At 46.2% G+C, this 18,297-nt stretch overlaps 1 protein-coding gene across 1 annotated transcript; it reads right to left on the reverse strand.

Annotated features, from left to right (window-relative positions):
* Nucleotides 1–278: 278 nt before the first annotated feature.
* Nucleotides 279–5,511, reverse strand: C12H17orf58 (chromosome 12 C17orf58 homolog). The gene is made up of 4 exons (XM_021068119.2): nt 5,410–5,511; nt 2,628–3,164; nt 2,187–2,378; nt 279–1,531 (listed from the first exon to the last, which is right to left on the reverse strand). The coding sequence occupies exons 1-4, from the start codon at nt 5,483–5,485 to the stop codon at nt 1,341–1,343; spliced, it is 996 nt and encodes a 331-aa protein (XP_020923778.2). The 5' UTR covers nt 5,486–5,511; the 3' UTR covers nt 279–1,340.
* Between the last annotated feature and the right edge of the window lie 12,786 nt (nt 5,512–18,297).

The raw sequence follows: 18,297 nt of genomic DNA on the forward strand, positions 1-18,297 counted from the left end.
GACAAACAAGGCAACAATGCCCCATCTCAATCAGATGTCACATCTTATGCTGTGACGTCTCCGTCCTGTCCTGACACCCTGTGCATATATATATATATATATATATATATATATATACAGGGCTTCTGCGAGGCGATTAGAGGCTGTGCCATTACAGACTTAATGACACAGCTTGAGCTCTTCAGTGCATCTGCTTTGAGACCAAACGGGCTGTTTTTCTCTCCTCAGTGCAGTTCCTGTTTCTCTTTGTTTAGGCAGTAAAATCTTCAATTCAACCATGGATTATCAGTGTCTTTATTCACAGTTTCATATTAACTGAAGCACAGCTTGGTCTTCGGAATAAAGTAACGTCTTTGTGGACTCAGGTATAAAATCAATATTAAAGTCAGTGAGTGATTAAATCTTTTCAAGCCAAATGGGAAATGTTTGAAATTCACATGCTTGCAAGCTGTTATTAAATATCAGTTCCAGAGTTTTTGGAGTACGTTTGAGAAATGCTTTTTTTCCCTCAAACTTTTTGGGGTCCGTGAAGCTAAAAAACCAGCTGCATCCAAGATCTGATTTCAAGGCAAGATTTACTGCTTTACAAACACAAACATGATACCTGGTCTTAAGAGAAAAATGACATCAGATACACCCAGAATGTTTGGCACTGAGATAGCTGCCAGTATGGCACAAAACATGATTTTTGAAGCAGGGAGGCATGGAAATAAACTATCTTATATTTTGGTACATCAGGAACATTTGTTTGAACAAACACTTGTTTGCCTGAATTAAGCCCATCAGTCCTCTTTAGGTGTAAAGCTTTAATACTTGTCTTGGGCTGTGACTTGTGTGTTTGATCTAAACGTGATCTGACATGTCCTACGTCTGACTAGTGCACTTACTGTTATGTACAGAATTCAAAATGTGACGGTTTTAGTATAAAATTTGGTTTGATACATGATATAAACTATTCAACAATTGTATATTTAAAACCGAGGAAATGTTTTTGTGAACTATTTCTACTCAAGAATGTATTTAAATTAAAATAATTAACATAAACAACACGAAGCAGTGATCTGTTAACTGGACAGGTCAGTTATCTGGGCTGTGGGAATAACTGGCACTACAGTTGAATAACTTTACCACTGGAGCTCAGAAGCCTACCATTTAAGAAGCATTGTGTAAATAAAAAAGTGACCACTTCAAGATTGGAGTCAGCACTTCACAACTAGTTCATAAAGGAGCCGTGTGCCCTATTCTAAGGGAAAAACCCCATGACGTGATGCTAGGCCTTTCGCGTCTTGTTGCTGAAATCCAAGTCTCTTGAGGAACCAGAAGAGCCAGGCTGGAATGTTTCACATGCATTGGGTGTGAATTGCTCCTTGCACTTGCCCATCCCTTTTTCGGTTAAATCTTTTCACATAGCTGCTGCTGCTCCTGACTAGTCCATCTCCGGGTCGGAGGCGCCCCCTCAGGACCTGAAGCAGAGCTGTAGGTAGCTGCCTTCTTTTATGATAGATGTGGCCCATCACAATATACCTGCTGCCTGGGGGGGGAAAGAAAAAAAAAAAAAAAGCCAACATGTAAATTCATAGTATCTTCAAAAATGCCACGAAACAATGTGAAAATGGAATAAGGACTTTAAGAAACGCCTAAGCTTGAATCTGTTATCTTGCTGCACATGGTGCATCTCAGACTTTATTTAACCCTCAAACAACAGAGACAGCCTAGTGACCTTTATAGAATAATCAGATTACCCAGCCTGTAAACAGCCAACACTAGGAGCAAAGTTCCTAATCACAACATATCAGCAGGACTTTACCGAGCACACCTCTAGAAAGACGTGGCAGTGCGCAGCACCCGCCCCCCAAAAAAGACGCTTCTACACTCAGTTTAAATGGCCCCGTAGGCGTCCCTTCTGGCAACGGTGTTTCATCGTTCCCTTCATTTGTCCACAAACATTTATTGAGTGTCTGCTTTGTGCCAGCCCGTGCAGTTCCCATCTTTAGCCGGTGGCGCGGGAGGAAGGTGTGCGCTGATGGAATTTAAATCCCAGAATTTAAATCCCCGAAATAATACCTGTCGTCTAAATTCTAAGAATACCCCTCTCCCCGTAAAAGGTACTAGGGTGACCGACAGAGACCAGGCTCCGGCATATTCAATGGTGTCATAAATATAAAATGGTCACTTAGTTTCAATACCAGGTTTAAATTCTGGACATGGCTTATTGCAACTGGAGGTGTCCAGGGCTAATATGTGGACTCGGAAGAAAAACCCGTCCGGAGTGATGTACAGGCGGCTCATCTTGTACAGCCCGTCCCGGTCCACCAGCAGAGTCACCAGCCGGATCCCTGTGCCGAGCACGTCCACATCATGCACGATTCCGTTCACTGCTGCTTGCAAAAAACAAAGAGTTTGGAGAAATACAGAGCGCTCCCTTCCTCTTTCTCTCCCCAGAGCGTTTTTAACAAATCGCGAAATAGTCCACACGGCTCTGGGGCCTGCAGGACCGAGCGGGTGGGATTCTCTAGGGTTTGGTTTAGGATCCCGGTGTACAGCCCGACTCCCTCGGCTCGGAAAGGCTCTCCCCGCGGCCGGGGCTCGGCCGTCCGGGCCCGGGAGGAGCGGCGGGCGGGGCTCACCGAACTCGCTGGCGCAGTAGGACTCGCGCACGTCCAGGTCCGCCCCGCAGGCGCGCGCGCAGGGCTCGGCGCCTGGCTCGGCGTCCTCCGTCCGCGGCGGGCGCGGCGGCGGCGGCGCGGGCGCGGGTTCCGGGAGCGGCGCGGCGGCGCGCGGCCGGTTGAGGTAGGCGGGGTCGGCGGGGGCCTCGGCGGCGCGCGCGGGAGCTCGCGCGGCCGGGAGGCGCAGGTGCCGGGAGCGCGCGCGCCGCGGGGAGTCGTCCAGCGCGGGCACGCGGCGCGGTGACGCGCGGTTCTCGGCCTGCGCGAGGCGCGGGCTCGGCGGGTCGGCGGCCGCGCGCGCTGCCTCCCGGAAGCCGGCCCGGTTCTCGGCGGGCGTGGGGGGCTTCCGGCGCCGCAGGTCCGACCAGGCGCGGGGAGCGGCGTCGGCTGCGCGCGGCCGCCGTTGGGTTTCGGGGACCGGCTGCGCCCGGGGCCCCGGTGTCTCTTCAGCGCTCGGGCCGCCGCCGGGGTCGGGCTTCCTGTTGTGGGGCGACGAGGCTGTAGGGAGAGAGGAGCAGAGGCCCGGGAGGGCGTCAGGGGAGGGGAGGAGAGGCCGGGCGGGCAGAGGGGACGGAGGAGGGGACGGGGAGAGGAGGGGGCCGGCGTGGGGGTGGGGGGAGCGTCGAGGGGAAGGGGAGAGGCCGAGACGAGAAGGGAGAGAGGAGGGGAGGAGAGGTGAGGCCGGGGAGGCTGAGAGATGAGGCTGCCGAGGGGGAGAGAAGCCAGTGGGGGGGAGAAGAAAGGGCTCCGGGAGGGGAGGAGATGGGGGACAATGCAAACGTAGCAGACACCTGCGAGAGGCGAGGTGGGGCGGCCAGGAGACTTGCAAGTAAAGGAAAAAGAATGGGAGGGGGAAGAGGAAGGCCCCCCAGCTTCTGAGGAGCACAGGTTTCCTAGGCCCCACAGGAGGACGGAGATGAGGGTCTTGCCCTCTAAGAATGAGGCCAACTAGGAAGAATTTTCTCACCGCATGGGAACATTTCATTTTGTTAAGGAACCTTCGCAAAGCAACGGCTTTTAAAATTACAACCACCTATTTGTTCCAGGACTAAACATAACTGACAACTTTGGTTAAATAACAAACTCTTTTTGCCCTTTCTTTAATGTATATATAAACATCCGCCTTTTTGCTCTGTACAGTTTGTTGAGAAAGTACCAAGAGCAAACCCCAGGGGGAAAGGGCTCATATTACAGGTTCTCCTAATTGTTTAAGCGCCCCTGACAACAGAACTATTTGGTTTTCCCATCCGTGTTTACACTGTCATCTTGGTCTCTGCAGAACCCAGCATTTGTGAGTGGATTTTTATCTGGCTTCTTGGACACCACTTATTAGTAAAACACAGCTTAGAAAGATTTTTAAAGTGTGGCCGGGAGGCAGAGGCCCTTGGTGAAGTATAAAAGCACACACATCACTTACATTGCCCTCCCACCCCCGCCCCCTTGCATGGTGGAGGAAAAGCTCCTAAATGGCATATGGCATGAAAACACATTTTTGAAATTATTAGTGATTTTCCCCAGCTCTGCAGGCAGGTTGGTGAGCAAACTTCAGCCAGCTTAGAAGCTGGGCAGCTTTCCATGCCCAGTTACACAATATCACCTCCCCGTTTGCCTGGGTCCCAGTGCCCTCCAGACGGGCACAAGAGTCCAGCTTTATTTTTCTATTGTTTTAACGGCTGGTTTTTAGCATTTCTCTCCTCTGGCATCGAAGAGCTTGGTCTGTCCATGTGCAGCTCTTGCAACACTTCGTTTAAAGTGATTTATCTTGCCAAATGGACAATCTCCCTTAAAATCAGCTTTCACCCAGCAATAATAGCTGGTTATAGTTCATGTTTTTGCAAAGAGGTTGATTCTGACTCATTATGTTCAACGTTGCCCATACACAGCTGAATAAAGTTCTGGTGGATATCCAATTCCTGACTGTCAACTGTTGACCTCACAACTGCTTCCCCATTGATATCACCATCTGTTGTCATGGGAAAGATTGTCTGATATTTGGGTTAAATGCCACTGAAGTCATTCAATTTCCATGTGGAAAAATAACCCAAAGTAAATTGCCCTGTGAGGTGCGGAAGCTATTTTTCCCAGAGATAGTGGATAGAACAGAAACATCCAAATAAAAGCAAAACAAAAACACCTCCCGTAGAGAACCTCATGTCTTCGTTCCCTCTGTAATTTTCATCTCATGCAATGAAATTGTGTGTGTGTATTTTAAAGACTCAGGTGTCCCAGGGCCATGGGTTGGGGCTGCAGGGAGAGAGGAGAAAGGTCTGAGATTTCAGGCTCCCTGCAAGCCCCCAGCCCCGGCAGGGCGCACCCAGCGCCTCTGATCGCTCTCGGGACAGGGACCCGGGCGCAGGGCGGACCCCGCGCTCCTCCGGGCGCCCGCCGCCAGCCGCGTCCCCAGAGCCCGGCCCGCACGGCTCCCGAAAGGCGCGCCACGACCCCTTTTGACACTTTCCCTCCTCTGTGATGGAGCAACTACTTAACATGCAAAGTTTTCTCCAGCCTGCCCGGCTCGCTCGCGATCATTTCAGTAGCTGTGCTGGCTTCTTTCCGAAAAGGCTGCCAAGACACACACAATCTTGGGGACACATTTTGCTCCTTTCGAACACGAACACGGACCCGGAGTCTCCTCTCTGGCAAGCCCTGACCGCTTTCTCGTCCCGCCCTTCATCGCGCCCTCTCCCCAGCTCCCCCCGGATCCCAGCCCCTTTCCCAGGGCTTAGCGTTTCATCGATCTTACCTTTTCTCTCCGCCACTGGGGCTTCGGGAGATGATCCAACGATCAAACAGAGGAGCCAGAAAGCTCTAGCTGTCATGTTTGTAGACACGGTTCCCAGGCTCTAAAACTGAGCCTGGGCTTTTGCTCTTTCTCTCCCCCCACCCCTTCTCCACACCCCCACCCCCGTTCATGCTAATGAGGGGCAGCCTTTGGGGAAACGGGAATCACTCACTGAACAGACCATTGGAACAAAACGGAGCTGCAGGGATTTTTCCCACCTCCTAAGGGGGGCGAGCACGTGGCCTCTCAAAGTTGTCCCTGGGAACGTCTGTCCTGTGATGTGTGGGCAATGAGAGCATCAGAACCCACACTTTAGACCCGTGGGGGTTCGCGGGCTGCGGTGGGGTGGAGGAGAGGGCGAGGTGGCAAGGGAAGAGAAGAAGGGTGTGAGGGGCTGAGGGACTGGGTGGGGGCGAATGAGGGATATAGTTCCTTCTAGATTAAGCCAGCAACAAACAGGCAGATTCGTGTTTAAGACAGGCTTGTGGAAGGGAGGGGATTCCAGATGACAGAGAATTCATCCCAAGATGTGTCAGGGGTTCGAGAGGAACCAAGGCACTGCATCCTAGGTTTGATGACACTATTTTACTACCTAAACAATATTGATCTTCTCAATCAGAAGGGGGGGGGGGGACCTCAGCCAAAGACCTTTTCTTCTCCCTTTCCCTCCCCTCAATTGAAACTGCTCTCTACTTGGCTAGATCCATTAAGCCCATAGGAATGCTTTTACCCACCAGGTGCTGGAGGATAAAGAAGTAGAAATCCTTCCTAGCTCTCTAGTGATGGTTCATCTCCTCAAGAAAGGTGCATTTTTCTTGTCTTTCTAAGACAAATTCATTCGCCACTTGGGTCTGAATTCTTGAAATTGCTCTGTATGCCAGCCTTGAGCTAAGGACCTTGTCCCTCAGACGGAACAGAAACAGCATTCCCCCAAAAGGGATATTAGCTCACCATAGTCCACGCACAACCAGTGTGTATCTCATTCCAACAGCTTCGAATCCAAAAGAAAGGGGGAAATGCCTTGAGACGAAGGCGTTTTTATCTGAAGCACTCGAGCCAACAGTGAGATGCAGCTGCTACAAGAAGTAACAGACCTTTGCTGTGTCTCAAAAATAATAGTGCCAGTGGACCGATCAGATGGGGGGGGCAGATCATGTTTTCGAGAAAGGCTCTGGAAAGCTAGAAGGAAAGCAGAAGGGAGGTGAGACAGCTGGACTCCATCGTGGTCAAGTTCTTTTCGAGAAACTGAGGATAGGGAGCCTAGGCACACAAAAACACTTGTTATATTTTGGGAAAGAACCAGTAGGTAGAAGTTATGTGGTGAAAGCTTTCATTTCAGTTTGAGAAAGAATATTCTAACAACTCAGATCTCCAAGAAAGCAGGCTGCTCTGAAGAGTTATGACAATGAATTAGAAGTGTTGTGGTTTGAGGAATACAGTGAGATAAACATGTTCTAGAGAGGAGCTGGCTGTCTAGTCACAGACTGACAAAATGTTGAAGGGGTCACACTGTCTGTAATCTCGTCCTCAATTTTCCTCATCTTGAAATTCAGTGTTGTCAATGGAGCAGATTTGAGGCACCAACTCATATTAACCAAACTCATAAAAAGTAGATGTATAAGCCAGAAGGTCTTTTATTAATTTACCATAGAGAGAATATAGCAAAAGCGATTTATCTTTTTTTTTTTTAACCTTAAAAACTTAAAAAAAAAATTATTGGAGTATAGTTGATTTACACTGTTGTGTTAACACAAGTGATTTAGAAGTCTAACTATTAATCAGAAGTTTGCCTGTTGAGCACTAAATCAAATTGCAGTCGAAAGTGGGCTAATCTTCCTTCATTCGAGTTTTAGAGGAACGAATGCTCTGTTTCCTCCAAAAGAGTGTCTCTCTCCAGTTACCGCAAGGCTGATATACACCAGAGTTGGTGTCTCCAGATTCTGGCCAAGACCAAAGAACTCTGTGAAACCCATGCTTTTGGGTTTATAATTTATAGATTTCCTTCGATCCCCTTCTTTCACATGCTCTTTCTTCAAGTTAAGTGAAATAAAATTAATTAGGCTTAAGCTTTCTCGATTACAACCACATCTCAGACATAACTGCCTGAGATTATATTCAAGTCACCCAGATCCGATGTGGGGTGTTCCCGAAACTCTTCTGTGGCAGGAATGTTGTGAATGCCCTGAGCCCACACCCTGAAATGTAGAGTCAGAGAGCTGTATGGAAGGCTCCCACAGGCTCCTAGAGGCTCCCAGCTTGGCACCAGCCTGGAAGAACTTGCCAAAGTCCAAGGCTGGGTCTTGGGCATCACATAGCTTGCAGGCTCAGGAGCCAGATTCATGGTGGGAAACTCCAAGAGGTCAAAGAACGCCACTTTAGGAGTTCCCGTCGTGGCTCAGTGATTAACGAATCCAATTAGGAACCATGAGGTTGTGGGTTCGATCCCTGGCCTTGCTCAGTGGGTTAATGATCCGGCATTGCTGTGAGCTGTGGTGTAGGTGGAAGACGCGGCTTGGATCCCGCATTGCTGTGGCTCTGGAGTAGGCCGGCAGCTACAGCTCCAATTAGACCCCTAGCCTGGGAACCTTCTCCATATGCCACGGGAGCAGCCCCAGAAAAGGCAAAAAGACAAAAAAAAAAAAAAAAAAGAATGCCACTTTAATGATTTAGGCAGGGGTTCCCATCATGGCCCGGTGGAAAGGAATCCAACTAGTATCCATGAGGATACGGGTTCAGTCCCTGGCCTCGCTCAGTGGGTTAAGGATCCAGCATTGCCATGAGCTGTGGTGTAGGTTGCAGACCTGGCTCCGATCCCACATTGCTGTGGCTGTGCATAGATTGGCAGCTACAGCTCCGATTTGACCTCTAGCCTGGGAATTTCCATATGCCTCAGGTGTGGCCCTAAAAAGAGGAAAAAAAAAAAAAAGGTAGGCAGACCTGCAGGCTTGTGTCAGCCAGGCTAGTATTCTCTTTCTATAAACAAGTCACCTAAGAAGCCAAACATCAGGGTTCTTGGTAATATAAACCAGAGCATGAGGAGTTTGTCATATGATTAGAATATTTAAAGATATTAGTTTCTCATAGCCTACTAAATCCATTTCCACATGCCCATCTTCCACATATCAAGTGGAAGAATCTAAGAGCCTAGCTGCCTTCCCCTCCCATCAATTTGAGTGTGTCTTTCTACTTTGCAAATATTTGTTGAGCATCTGCTACATGTTGTATAATAAAGAATTTGTGGCATTCCCACTATGGCACAGTGGGGTTAAGAATCTGACTGCAGTGGCTCAGATTGTTGTGGAAGCTCGGGTTCAGTCCCTGCTCAGGAACTTCCATATGTCTCAGATGTGGCCATGAAAAAAAAGGAAAAAGGAAAAATTTGTGCCAGGTTCCTGGTATGGAGCTTCTAGCCCTTGGAATTTCCCAAGGGATGGAAACATCTTAATTATTCATGAGCTCCCTGGATCACACCTGAGTTATGCTAATGAGGTGACTCTTGAAGGGCCCCCTGAGACCTTTAGGGTGGGACCTGGTCACCAGAAAGATCAACCATGAGATTAGAGGCTTGGGACTTTGAGCCAGCCTGACCTCCAGGGAGCTGAGAGGGGCTGGAGACTGGGTTCAGTGCGATGCTCCACGATTTAATCCGTCGTGCCTGCTTAATGAAACCAAGGACAACTCAAGGGAGCTTCCTGGTTCGGGACCACACCGATGTGCCAGGAGGGTGTTGCACCCTGACCCATGGAGAGAGAACCCTGAAGCTATGCATTGGAGACCCCCCCAGATCTTGCCCTATGTGTCTCTTCATTTGGCTGGTTCTGATTTATATCCTTTATAATAGATCTTTGATCATAAATATAGCACTTGCCTGAGTTTTGTGTGTTATAGAGAATGATCAAATGTGTTGCAGAGAAGAAGTGTGAGAACACCCTAGATTTGTACCCGGTTGCTGAAATGAGGGCAGGATGGTTCTGGATCCTGCCCTTTAACTAGTGGTGTCTTCGCTAACTCTGGGTGGTGACTGTCAGAGGGAACTGCCGTCCACCACTTGGTAGGTATCAAAACACTATGTGCCAGGCATTTTAGAAGCCAGAACTACCAGTCATCATTCTTCCAAAAGAGTACAATACTATTGCTTTGGTCCCCATTAAGTAAATTAGGGTCATGTCCTAGTTGTATTTCAGGACCATCTTGATCAGGGCTGGGGTCTCCCCAGATGCCTCAGGCTTTCACAGGTAGCTGCTAGGTTTACTCCCATAGGCACTGGGCGAGGTCCTGGATGATTGGGACATAAAGCCTCCCTCAGGAGGCTCACAGACTGCTATGGGAAATACCACTCTGCTGCAGTAAGTGCAATATTAAAAGGCTATACCTGTTGGAGAGAAAGGAGCAGTCTGGGGTTCACCAGAGAGACCAAGGAGGGCAGGCAGTGCAGGCTGAGACAACAGCACATGCAAAGGCACTGGGGTAGAAGAGACTATGTGAGTCTACCCAGGCCCAGGAAGCATGGCAGTGCTCTAGGGAAGGAGCCCCTATGGCGAAAGGGGCTGAGACCCTCCACGCCTTATAGACGACTCTCCCACAGACAATGGTAAGTACCTGCTTTTTAATTCATTTTGTTTTCCTATCACTCTACATTATTGTAATGAAACATTGGGGGTGGGGTGGGAGAGTAGACGTGAGAACTACCACCATAACCCCAATAAGCACTTCAGTATTCCTATGGTTTTCCTTCTAGGCTTTTTTTTTTTTTTTTTTTTTTTTTTTTGCCACACCACATCATGTGAAAGTTCCCTAGCCAAGGATCAAACCTATACCATGGGATCCTTAACCCGTTTCACCACAAGGGAACTCTCCAGGCTCTTTTTTTTTTTTGTCTTTTTAGGGCTGCACCCGTGGCATGTGGAACTTCCCAGGCTAGAGGTCAAATCAGAGCTGCAGCGGCTGGCCTACACCACAGCTCACGGCAATGCTGGATCCTTAACCCACCGAGTGGGCCAGGGATCACACACACATCCTCATGGATGCTAGTCGGGTTCATTACCACTGAGCCACAATGGGAACTGCCCCGGGCTGTTTCTTGGATACCATTTTGACACAGGTGCCACCAGAGGACCTGCACTAATTTGGATCCTGTGTCTTTCACACAACGCCGTGACCAGGGCATTTCCGCATTTCATGTATCCTGTGTACAGTTTTGTGTTCAGCTTTTACTCAGTGAAAATTGTTCAAATATTAAAGCTCTTTGTAGATACATAATCTCATAGCTGCATAACATGTTCTCTTTTTTTTTTTTGTCTTTTCGTCATTTTAGGACCGCACCCACAGCATATGGAGGTTCCCAGGCTATGGTTCGAATTGGAGCTGAAGTCACCTGCCTATGCCACAAGCCACAGTAACACTGGATCCGAGCCACATACGCAACCTACACCACACAGCTCACGCCAATGCTGGATCCTTAACCCACTGAGCGAGGCCAGGGATCGAACCCTCATCCTCATGGATGCTAGTCGGGTACCTTAACCGCTGAGCCACGATGGGAATTCCTGATCTGTTAATTTTTTTTAAAATTTTTGACTGCGCCCGTGGCGGGCAGAAGTTCCCAGACCAGGTATCAAACCTGAGCCATAGCAGTGACAAGGCCAGATCCTTATCCTGCTGAGCCACCAGGGAACTCCTGACCTATTAATTTTTGATATCTTAAATAAGAAATGTTATAAGTTCCTTTGTGGTGCAGTGGGTTAAGAATCCGGTGTTGTCACTGCAGTGGCCCAGGTCACTGCTGTGGTGTGGGTTCAGTCCCTGGCCCTCCACATGCTATGGGCATGGCCAAAAAAAGAAAGAAAAAGGAATGTTACTGTTTATATAGTCAAATCTATTGGTTATTTTTGGTGATTCATTCGTCCCTTTAGAAGAGCCTTTAAAATTTATACAAGTTATACATATTAATTGCAGAAAAATTAGATATTAGATATAAGAAAAAAGAAAAAATCAACTATAATCCTACTGTTTAGAAATAACTACTGTAAATATTTTGATGCACCAATTTCCAGACTTTTTTCCTATACATATGTGTACATTGTAACTGTTACATAATTTCTTTCTTTTTCTTTCTTTCTTTCTTTCAGTCTTTTTAGGGCTGTACACATGGCATATGGAAGGTCCCATACGGATCAAATCAGAGCTGCAGTTGCTGATGTACGCCACAGCCACAGAACACAGTATCTGAGCCTCATCTTCGACCTACACCACAACTCACAGCAATGCCAGATCCCTGACCTACTGAGCAGGACCTGGGATTGAACCCGCATCCTCATGGGTACTAGTTGGGTTCGTTACTGCAGAGCCACGAGAGGAACTCCACATAATTTCTTTATATAAAAATGGGATCCTGGTATATGCATATTTTATGAGATGGTTTTGAAAATTTTAACAGTATGGTAACATCTTTTCCTCAATAAATACAGGATTCCATAATCTTTTTTTTTTTTTTCCTTTGGCCACACCCAAGGCATGTGGAAGTTCCCAGGCAGGGATCGAACCCATGCCACAGCAGTGACCCAAGGAACAATGCCAAATCCTTAACCTGCTGTACCATAAGGGAACTCCCCCATGATCATCTTTAATGACTGAATTCCTGGACTATTACATTACTGAATCAGAAGATAGGATAATTTCAATATTTTTGCTGCATATTGCTGAACTGTCCCCCAGATATGTTGTATCAGTTTACACTGACTGTCAGTCAGCAGAGGCATGAAATAACAAGTATTTCTCCATATCAGAATATCAAATCATCATTATTTTATATCCTTGCTGTTCTGAAGAGGTTTTTTTTAATATTTCTCTTTGTTTTAATTCACATTTCTTTGACTGCTTGTGATATTGCACACTTTTTCTTTTTTTCGTAGATATATTGGCCATGTAAATTTCTCTTGTTAATGGCCTGTTCATATTCTTTGTCTGTTTATTAGGATGGTGATACTTTTCTTTGATTTCAAGAGCCATAAGAATTTTAACCCTTTGTCCATTATGCATATCGCAACTATTTCCTCATAAGAATTTTGTTTGTTTGTTTTGCTTTTTAGGGGTGCACCCGCAGCATATGGAGGTTCCTAGGCTAGGGGTTGAATCAGAGCTGCAGCTGCCTGCCTACACCACAGCCACAGCCATGCCAGATCCTTCACCCACTGAGGCCAGGGGTCGAACCCATAACCTCACGGTTCCATTCATTCCGTTGTGCCACAATGGGAACTCCAGAAGTTTTTTTTTATATTAAACCTTTTATTTGCTTTAGTTCGCCATATTCTTCTTTTTTTTTTTTTTTCTTTTTTTTTAACTTTTTTGGCCATCCTGGCAGCATATGGAGTTCTGGGGCCAGGGATCAGATCTGAGCTGCAGCTGTGACCTTATGCCCTAGCTGAAGCAAAGCCAGATTCTTAACACACGGTGCCAGGCCAGGGACTGAATCTGCATCCAGGCGCTCCAGTGACACCACCGATCCTATTGCGCTACAGTGGGAGGGAACTCCTAGAACTTTTAATTTTGTAGAGTAAAATCCATCAACTTTTTGTTTAGCAATGTCCTTGGTTCTTTTGTATCATGCTTAGAAGGACTTTCTTTAACCCCAAATTTTGTTATATCTATTTTTTTCTAGTGCATGGTTAAATCCTGACTCCATCTGGAAATTATTTTGGTATGCAGTATGAGGTAAGAATCTAATTTTATTTTTTTCTTAAATAACTAGAATGTTGTCTAATCCACTTGGCAAGTAAATCCATCCTTTCCCAAATTTGAGATGTCACCTTTAACATGGAGAGTATGAACATCTAAAAATGTAGGTCTAGGGCGTCCCCATCGTGGCGCAGTGGTTAACAAATCCAACTAGGAACCATGAGGTTGTGGGTTCAATCCCTGCCCTTGCTCAGTGGGTTAAGGATCTGGTGTTGCCGTGAGCTGTGGTGTAGGTTGCAGACGCGGCTCGGATCCCACGTTGCTGTGGCTCTGACGTAGGCTGGAGGCTACAGCTCTGATTAGACCCCTAGCCTGGGAACCTCCATATGCCGCCGGAGCGGCCCAAGAAATAGCAAAAAGACAAAAAATAAATAAGTAAATAAATAAATAAATAAAAATGTAGGTCTATGTCTATATTTTCTTTTCTTTTTTTTCCCAGTGTACAGCAAGGGGATCAAGTTATCCTTACATGTATACATTACAACTACATTTTTTTTCCCCATCCTTTGTTCTGTTGCAACGTGAGTATCTAGACAAAGTTTCAATGCTACGCAGCAGGATCTCCTTGTAGATCTATTCTAAGTTGTGTCTGATATATATTTTCTTCTGTTACTTCATCTATTTCTTCCATGCCTCTATGTCCACATTGGGACATTGTTATAATCACAATGATCTTATCATATATCTCTCTTTTCAAAAATTGTTTTAGCTATTATAGTTTTTTCCCACATGAATTTTAGGATTGTTCTGCTAAATTAAAAAAAAAATCCAACAGGATTTGCATTCAATTACAATTGCATTAGGAGTTCCCCGGGTGGCCCAGCAGGTTAAGGATATGATATTGTAACTGCAGTGGCTCAGGTTGCTGAGCCACAGATTCGATCCCTGGCCGAGGAGCTTCCACATGCCACAGGTGCAGCCAAAAAAATTCTAATTCCAAATTTTGGAATATTCCATATAAATGTGTACTTGTAGTTCAATACATGATCTTAGAAATGAATGGTGGTGTACAACTACAAATGTAATAAAATTGAGTAATTAAAAAATAAAATACATTTCTATAAAAAAAGAAATGAATGGTAATAAAATTGGGAAATTTTTCCTTTTTTAATTTGGGAACTGCCTTGTCTCATATTACAATGAAATGTAAAAGAATATCTATTGTTAATAATCATAAATTAGGAGTTCCTGTTCATGGTGCAACGGAAACAAATCTGACTAGGAACCATGAGGTTGAGGGTTCGATCCTTGGCCTCCCTCAGTGGGTTAAGGATCCGGCATTGCTGTGAGCTGCGGTGTAGGTTGCAGACGAGTCTCAGATCTGGCATTGCTGTGGCTGTGGCCTAGGCGGGCAGCTGTAATTCCAATCAGACCCCTAGGCTGGGAACCTCCATATGCCGCGGGTGCGGCCCTAAAAAGACAAAAAGACCAAAACAAAAATCATAAATTATAGTAATAGCTGGCACCTATGAAGCACTGTTCCAAGTTCTAGATCCTTATGTAAACATGAGCTTATACTTTTAGTATCCCAACTTAGGGATAAGAGAAAGGTGAAGTAGCTTACCCAAGGTTATGCAGCTAGTAGTCAGTGGATACCAAAACCATTAGCTATGACCAGTGCTCTTTATGCAAGGTAGCAATTAAAGAGAAGGGAAAAGATCAGTTAACATAAAATAGCCGTGGAGTTCTCCTGTGGCGCAGCAGGTTAAGGATCTGGAGGTGTCACCTTAGTCCTTGGGCTGCTGCTGCAGTGCGGGTTTGATCCCTGTCCTGGGAACTTTCACATGTTGCAGGTGCAGCCAAAGAGAGAGAAAGAGAGAGAAAACCCACAGCTGTTAGAAACCTCCTCTACAAATGGCCATGAGGTCTGAGTTGATCATCACAGCTGTATTCTTGCATCACATTCGTGTTGCTTCTACCCTCAGCTGGGCAGAGCTCTAGGCTTGGTAAGGAGACTCAAAACTTTATTCCTGTAGGACTTGAGTTCTTGATGGTCCTGTCTTTATTGGATTGCTGTCCGTTCCCACTCACCAAATCTTCAGGACAAGGGATGTGTCCCCAGTGAATCCTTGGATTCCAGACATTTCCTTTTTCCTCCACTAAGCAGCAGAGCAGATTCCCTTGGCAATCACACTTCGTGAAGGCTGAGTTTGGTGACTGCCGTGGCTGGGGCTGCTAAAACACACCACCATAGACTGAGCAGCTTAAACAGCAGGTCATTTCTCACAGTTCTGGTCATTTCTCACAGATCCCACAGACCGAGATCAGGGTGTCAGTCTGGTTGGGTTCCAGTGAGAGTCCTCTTCCTGGCTCAGAGAAGGCTGCCCTCTTACTGCACCCTTACATGGCAGAGAGAGCACAACAGAGAGACAGAGAAAGGAAGGGCTCTGATTCTTCTCCTTCTTCTAAGGACACTAAATTCCATCATGCAGCTCGACTCCTGTGACCTCATCCAAAAACCTCAACTCCTAACACCATTACACTCGATTGTGGGGTAACATAAACATTCAGCTCCTATTAGTGACCCCCTTTTCTGCCTTTTGATTCAGCAGCATGAAGGGTCCCAGGCATCAGGGAAGCAGCTTCGGCTCCAATTGAATGGAGCCATGATAGTGTTTTCTGCCATAAACATCCCTCCGCTGGGCACTAGGACCTCTGGACCCACTGAGCCTCAGATGACTGGCAAGGAAAGCAAAAAAATTCTTCCAGTGAGTTATTAGGGGTCATAGTGAGAGAAGCCATCCCTACCTCCTCTCCTTGGAACATTCTGGACATGTCTAAGTCCAGACGTGGTAGTGCTAGCAGAAGCCCTGCTGGCAAGGAAGGCAAATCCATACCCAGAACACGTGTCTGTCCCTGTGAGGACCAGGCGCTGTCCACACGTCTTAGTCTTCCTGCTAACAAGAGACTATTGTTTTGCCTTCAGGGTGAGACCTTCCCCTTGGAGAGGCGCCCTCTGCTGGCCTTTCCTAGGATCTGCGGCCTTGAGCATCCTCTTCTCATTGGCCTGTATCCCTTTTGGGGGTTCCTCACTCCTTTGGGTAGTCCTTGATTTGAGGAGTTTCAGATGTCTCCTACTTTCATCGATAGTGTCGTTTGCGGTTCTGCTTCTCATTCTCCTTGTGCTTTTGTGGGATAGTCGAGAGGCATAGAGAAAAATGGCAACTTGACTGTAGTTTTTAATACTGAAATCTGGTAAAATTTTATAAAGTATGGTAATTCGAAATGTTGTTATTGGATTGTATCTTATTATAAATTATGGTGTCCTCTCTGGCATTCTTAAATGAGTTTTGAAAATTTGGACTAATACAATACTAATAAATATTTGTATTCATCTAAGTCTCTAAGATTTTTAAGTTCCAAAGCAATCCAGTACAAGAAGAAGAAAAACGAACTGATGATGTTAGAAATAAGGCTACTGGAGTTCTCATCGTGGCTCAGTGGAAACGACTCTGATTAGTATGTATGAGGACGCAGGTTCGATCCCTGGATTAAGGAGCCGGCGTTGCCATGAGCTGTGGTGTGGGTGGCAGACAGGGCTCCGATCCTGAGTTGCTGTGGCTGTGGTGTAGGCTGGAGGCTACGGCTCTGATTCGACCCCCAGCCTGGGAACCTACATATGCTGCGGGTGGGGCCCTAAAAAAAAAAAAAATAAGGCTTCTGGTCAGTCTGGGCAGCAGTCATTGGAGGGGGCTGGGATGGGAGCTTCTGCAGGGAGTCATGGTCTGTTTCTTGATCTGGGTTCTAGGTATACAGCGTGTTCTGTTTGTTAACATGAGTGAACTTGCTTAGGATATGTGATTTTTCTCTATGTATTTTATGTGTTAACAATTATTTTTAACCCAAATTAGAACACCCTATAATTAAAAATAAATAATTATCCTAGTAAGTATCTGATGTTTATCTGCTTCAGTTAAAATGGAGAGGAGAGGAATTCTCACTGTGGCCCAGTGGGTTAAGGATCCAGATTGTCTCTCTGGAGGCACCGGTTCCATCCCTGTCCTGGTGCAGTGGGTTAAGGATCCAGTGTTGCTGCAGCTGTGGTTTAGGTCGCAGCTCCAGCTTGGATTTGATCCCTAACCTTGGAACTTCCATATGCTGTGTGTGTGGCCAAAAAAAACAAAACAAAAAAATGAAAAGAAGGATTTTGTGGAAAACCTTCAAATATCTGAATTTTGCTGTATTCTTCCATTTATTAAGGATCCTATCTTTGATTCTAAGTAATGGGTTGTTGGGGTTTTTTTTGATAAGGAGCTGCATAAGGTATTTGTATATTTTGGAGATGAATCCGTTGTTAGTCACTTCATTTGCAAATATTTTCTCCCATTCTGTGGGTTGCTTTTTTGTTTTGTTTATGGTTTCCTTTGCTGTGCAAAAACTTTTAAGTTTAATTAGGTCCCATTAGTTTCGTGGATTTTTTGTTTGTTGTTTGTTTCTTTGTATTGCTTTTTTTTTTTTTTTTTTTTTTTAGGGCCTACACCACAGCCATAGGAACACCAGATCTGAGCTACGTCTGCCACCTACACCACAGCTAAGGGCAACACCCAATCCCTGACCCACTGACTGAGGCCAGGGATCAAAACCGAGTCCTCATAGATACTAGTTGGATTCATTTCTGCTGTGCCACAACAGGAACTCCTCACAATTCTTTTGTTGATGGCATCACATGAGAAGCCCCAGGCCAAACAACCAACTAGATGGGAACACAGCCCCGCCCATCAGCAGACAATCTGCCTAAAGTCCTAGGCACATAGCCGTCTCTAATCATACCCCTTTCCATGGCCCTGCCATGTCGGGAACTAGAGGAATCAGTCTCCCAGACTTCAGACTATACCACAAAGCTACAGTCATCAAAACAGTATGGTACAGGTGCAAAACAGAAATACAGATCAATGAAACAGGATAGAAAGCCCAGAAATAAGCCCACACACCCATGGTTAACTAACCTACAATTAAGGAGGCAGGAACATGCATCGGAGACGAGATAATCTCTTCAATAAGTGGTGTTGGGAAAACTGGACAGCTACATGTAAAATAATGAATTTAGAACATTCTCTAACACCATACATAAAACTAAACTCAAAATGGATTAAAGATCTAAATGAAAGACTGGAT

The sequence above is a fragment of the Sus scrofa genome, chromosome 12 (genome assembly GCF_054392235.1).
Source record: "Sus scrofa isolate SSC_HxYL_T2T_F1_AM1 chromosome 12, Sscrofa_HxYL_maternal_Yorkshire_Landrace_v2.0, whole genome shotgun sequence".
NCBI classification, from domain to species: domain Eukaryota; kingdom Metazoa; phylum Chordata; class Mammalia; order Artiodactyla; family Suidae; genus Sus; species Sus scrofa.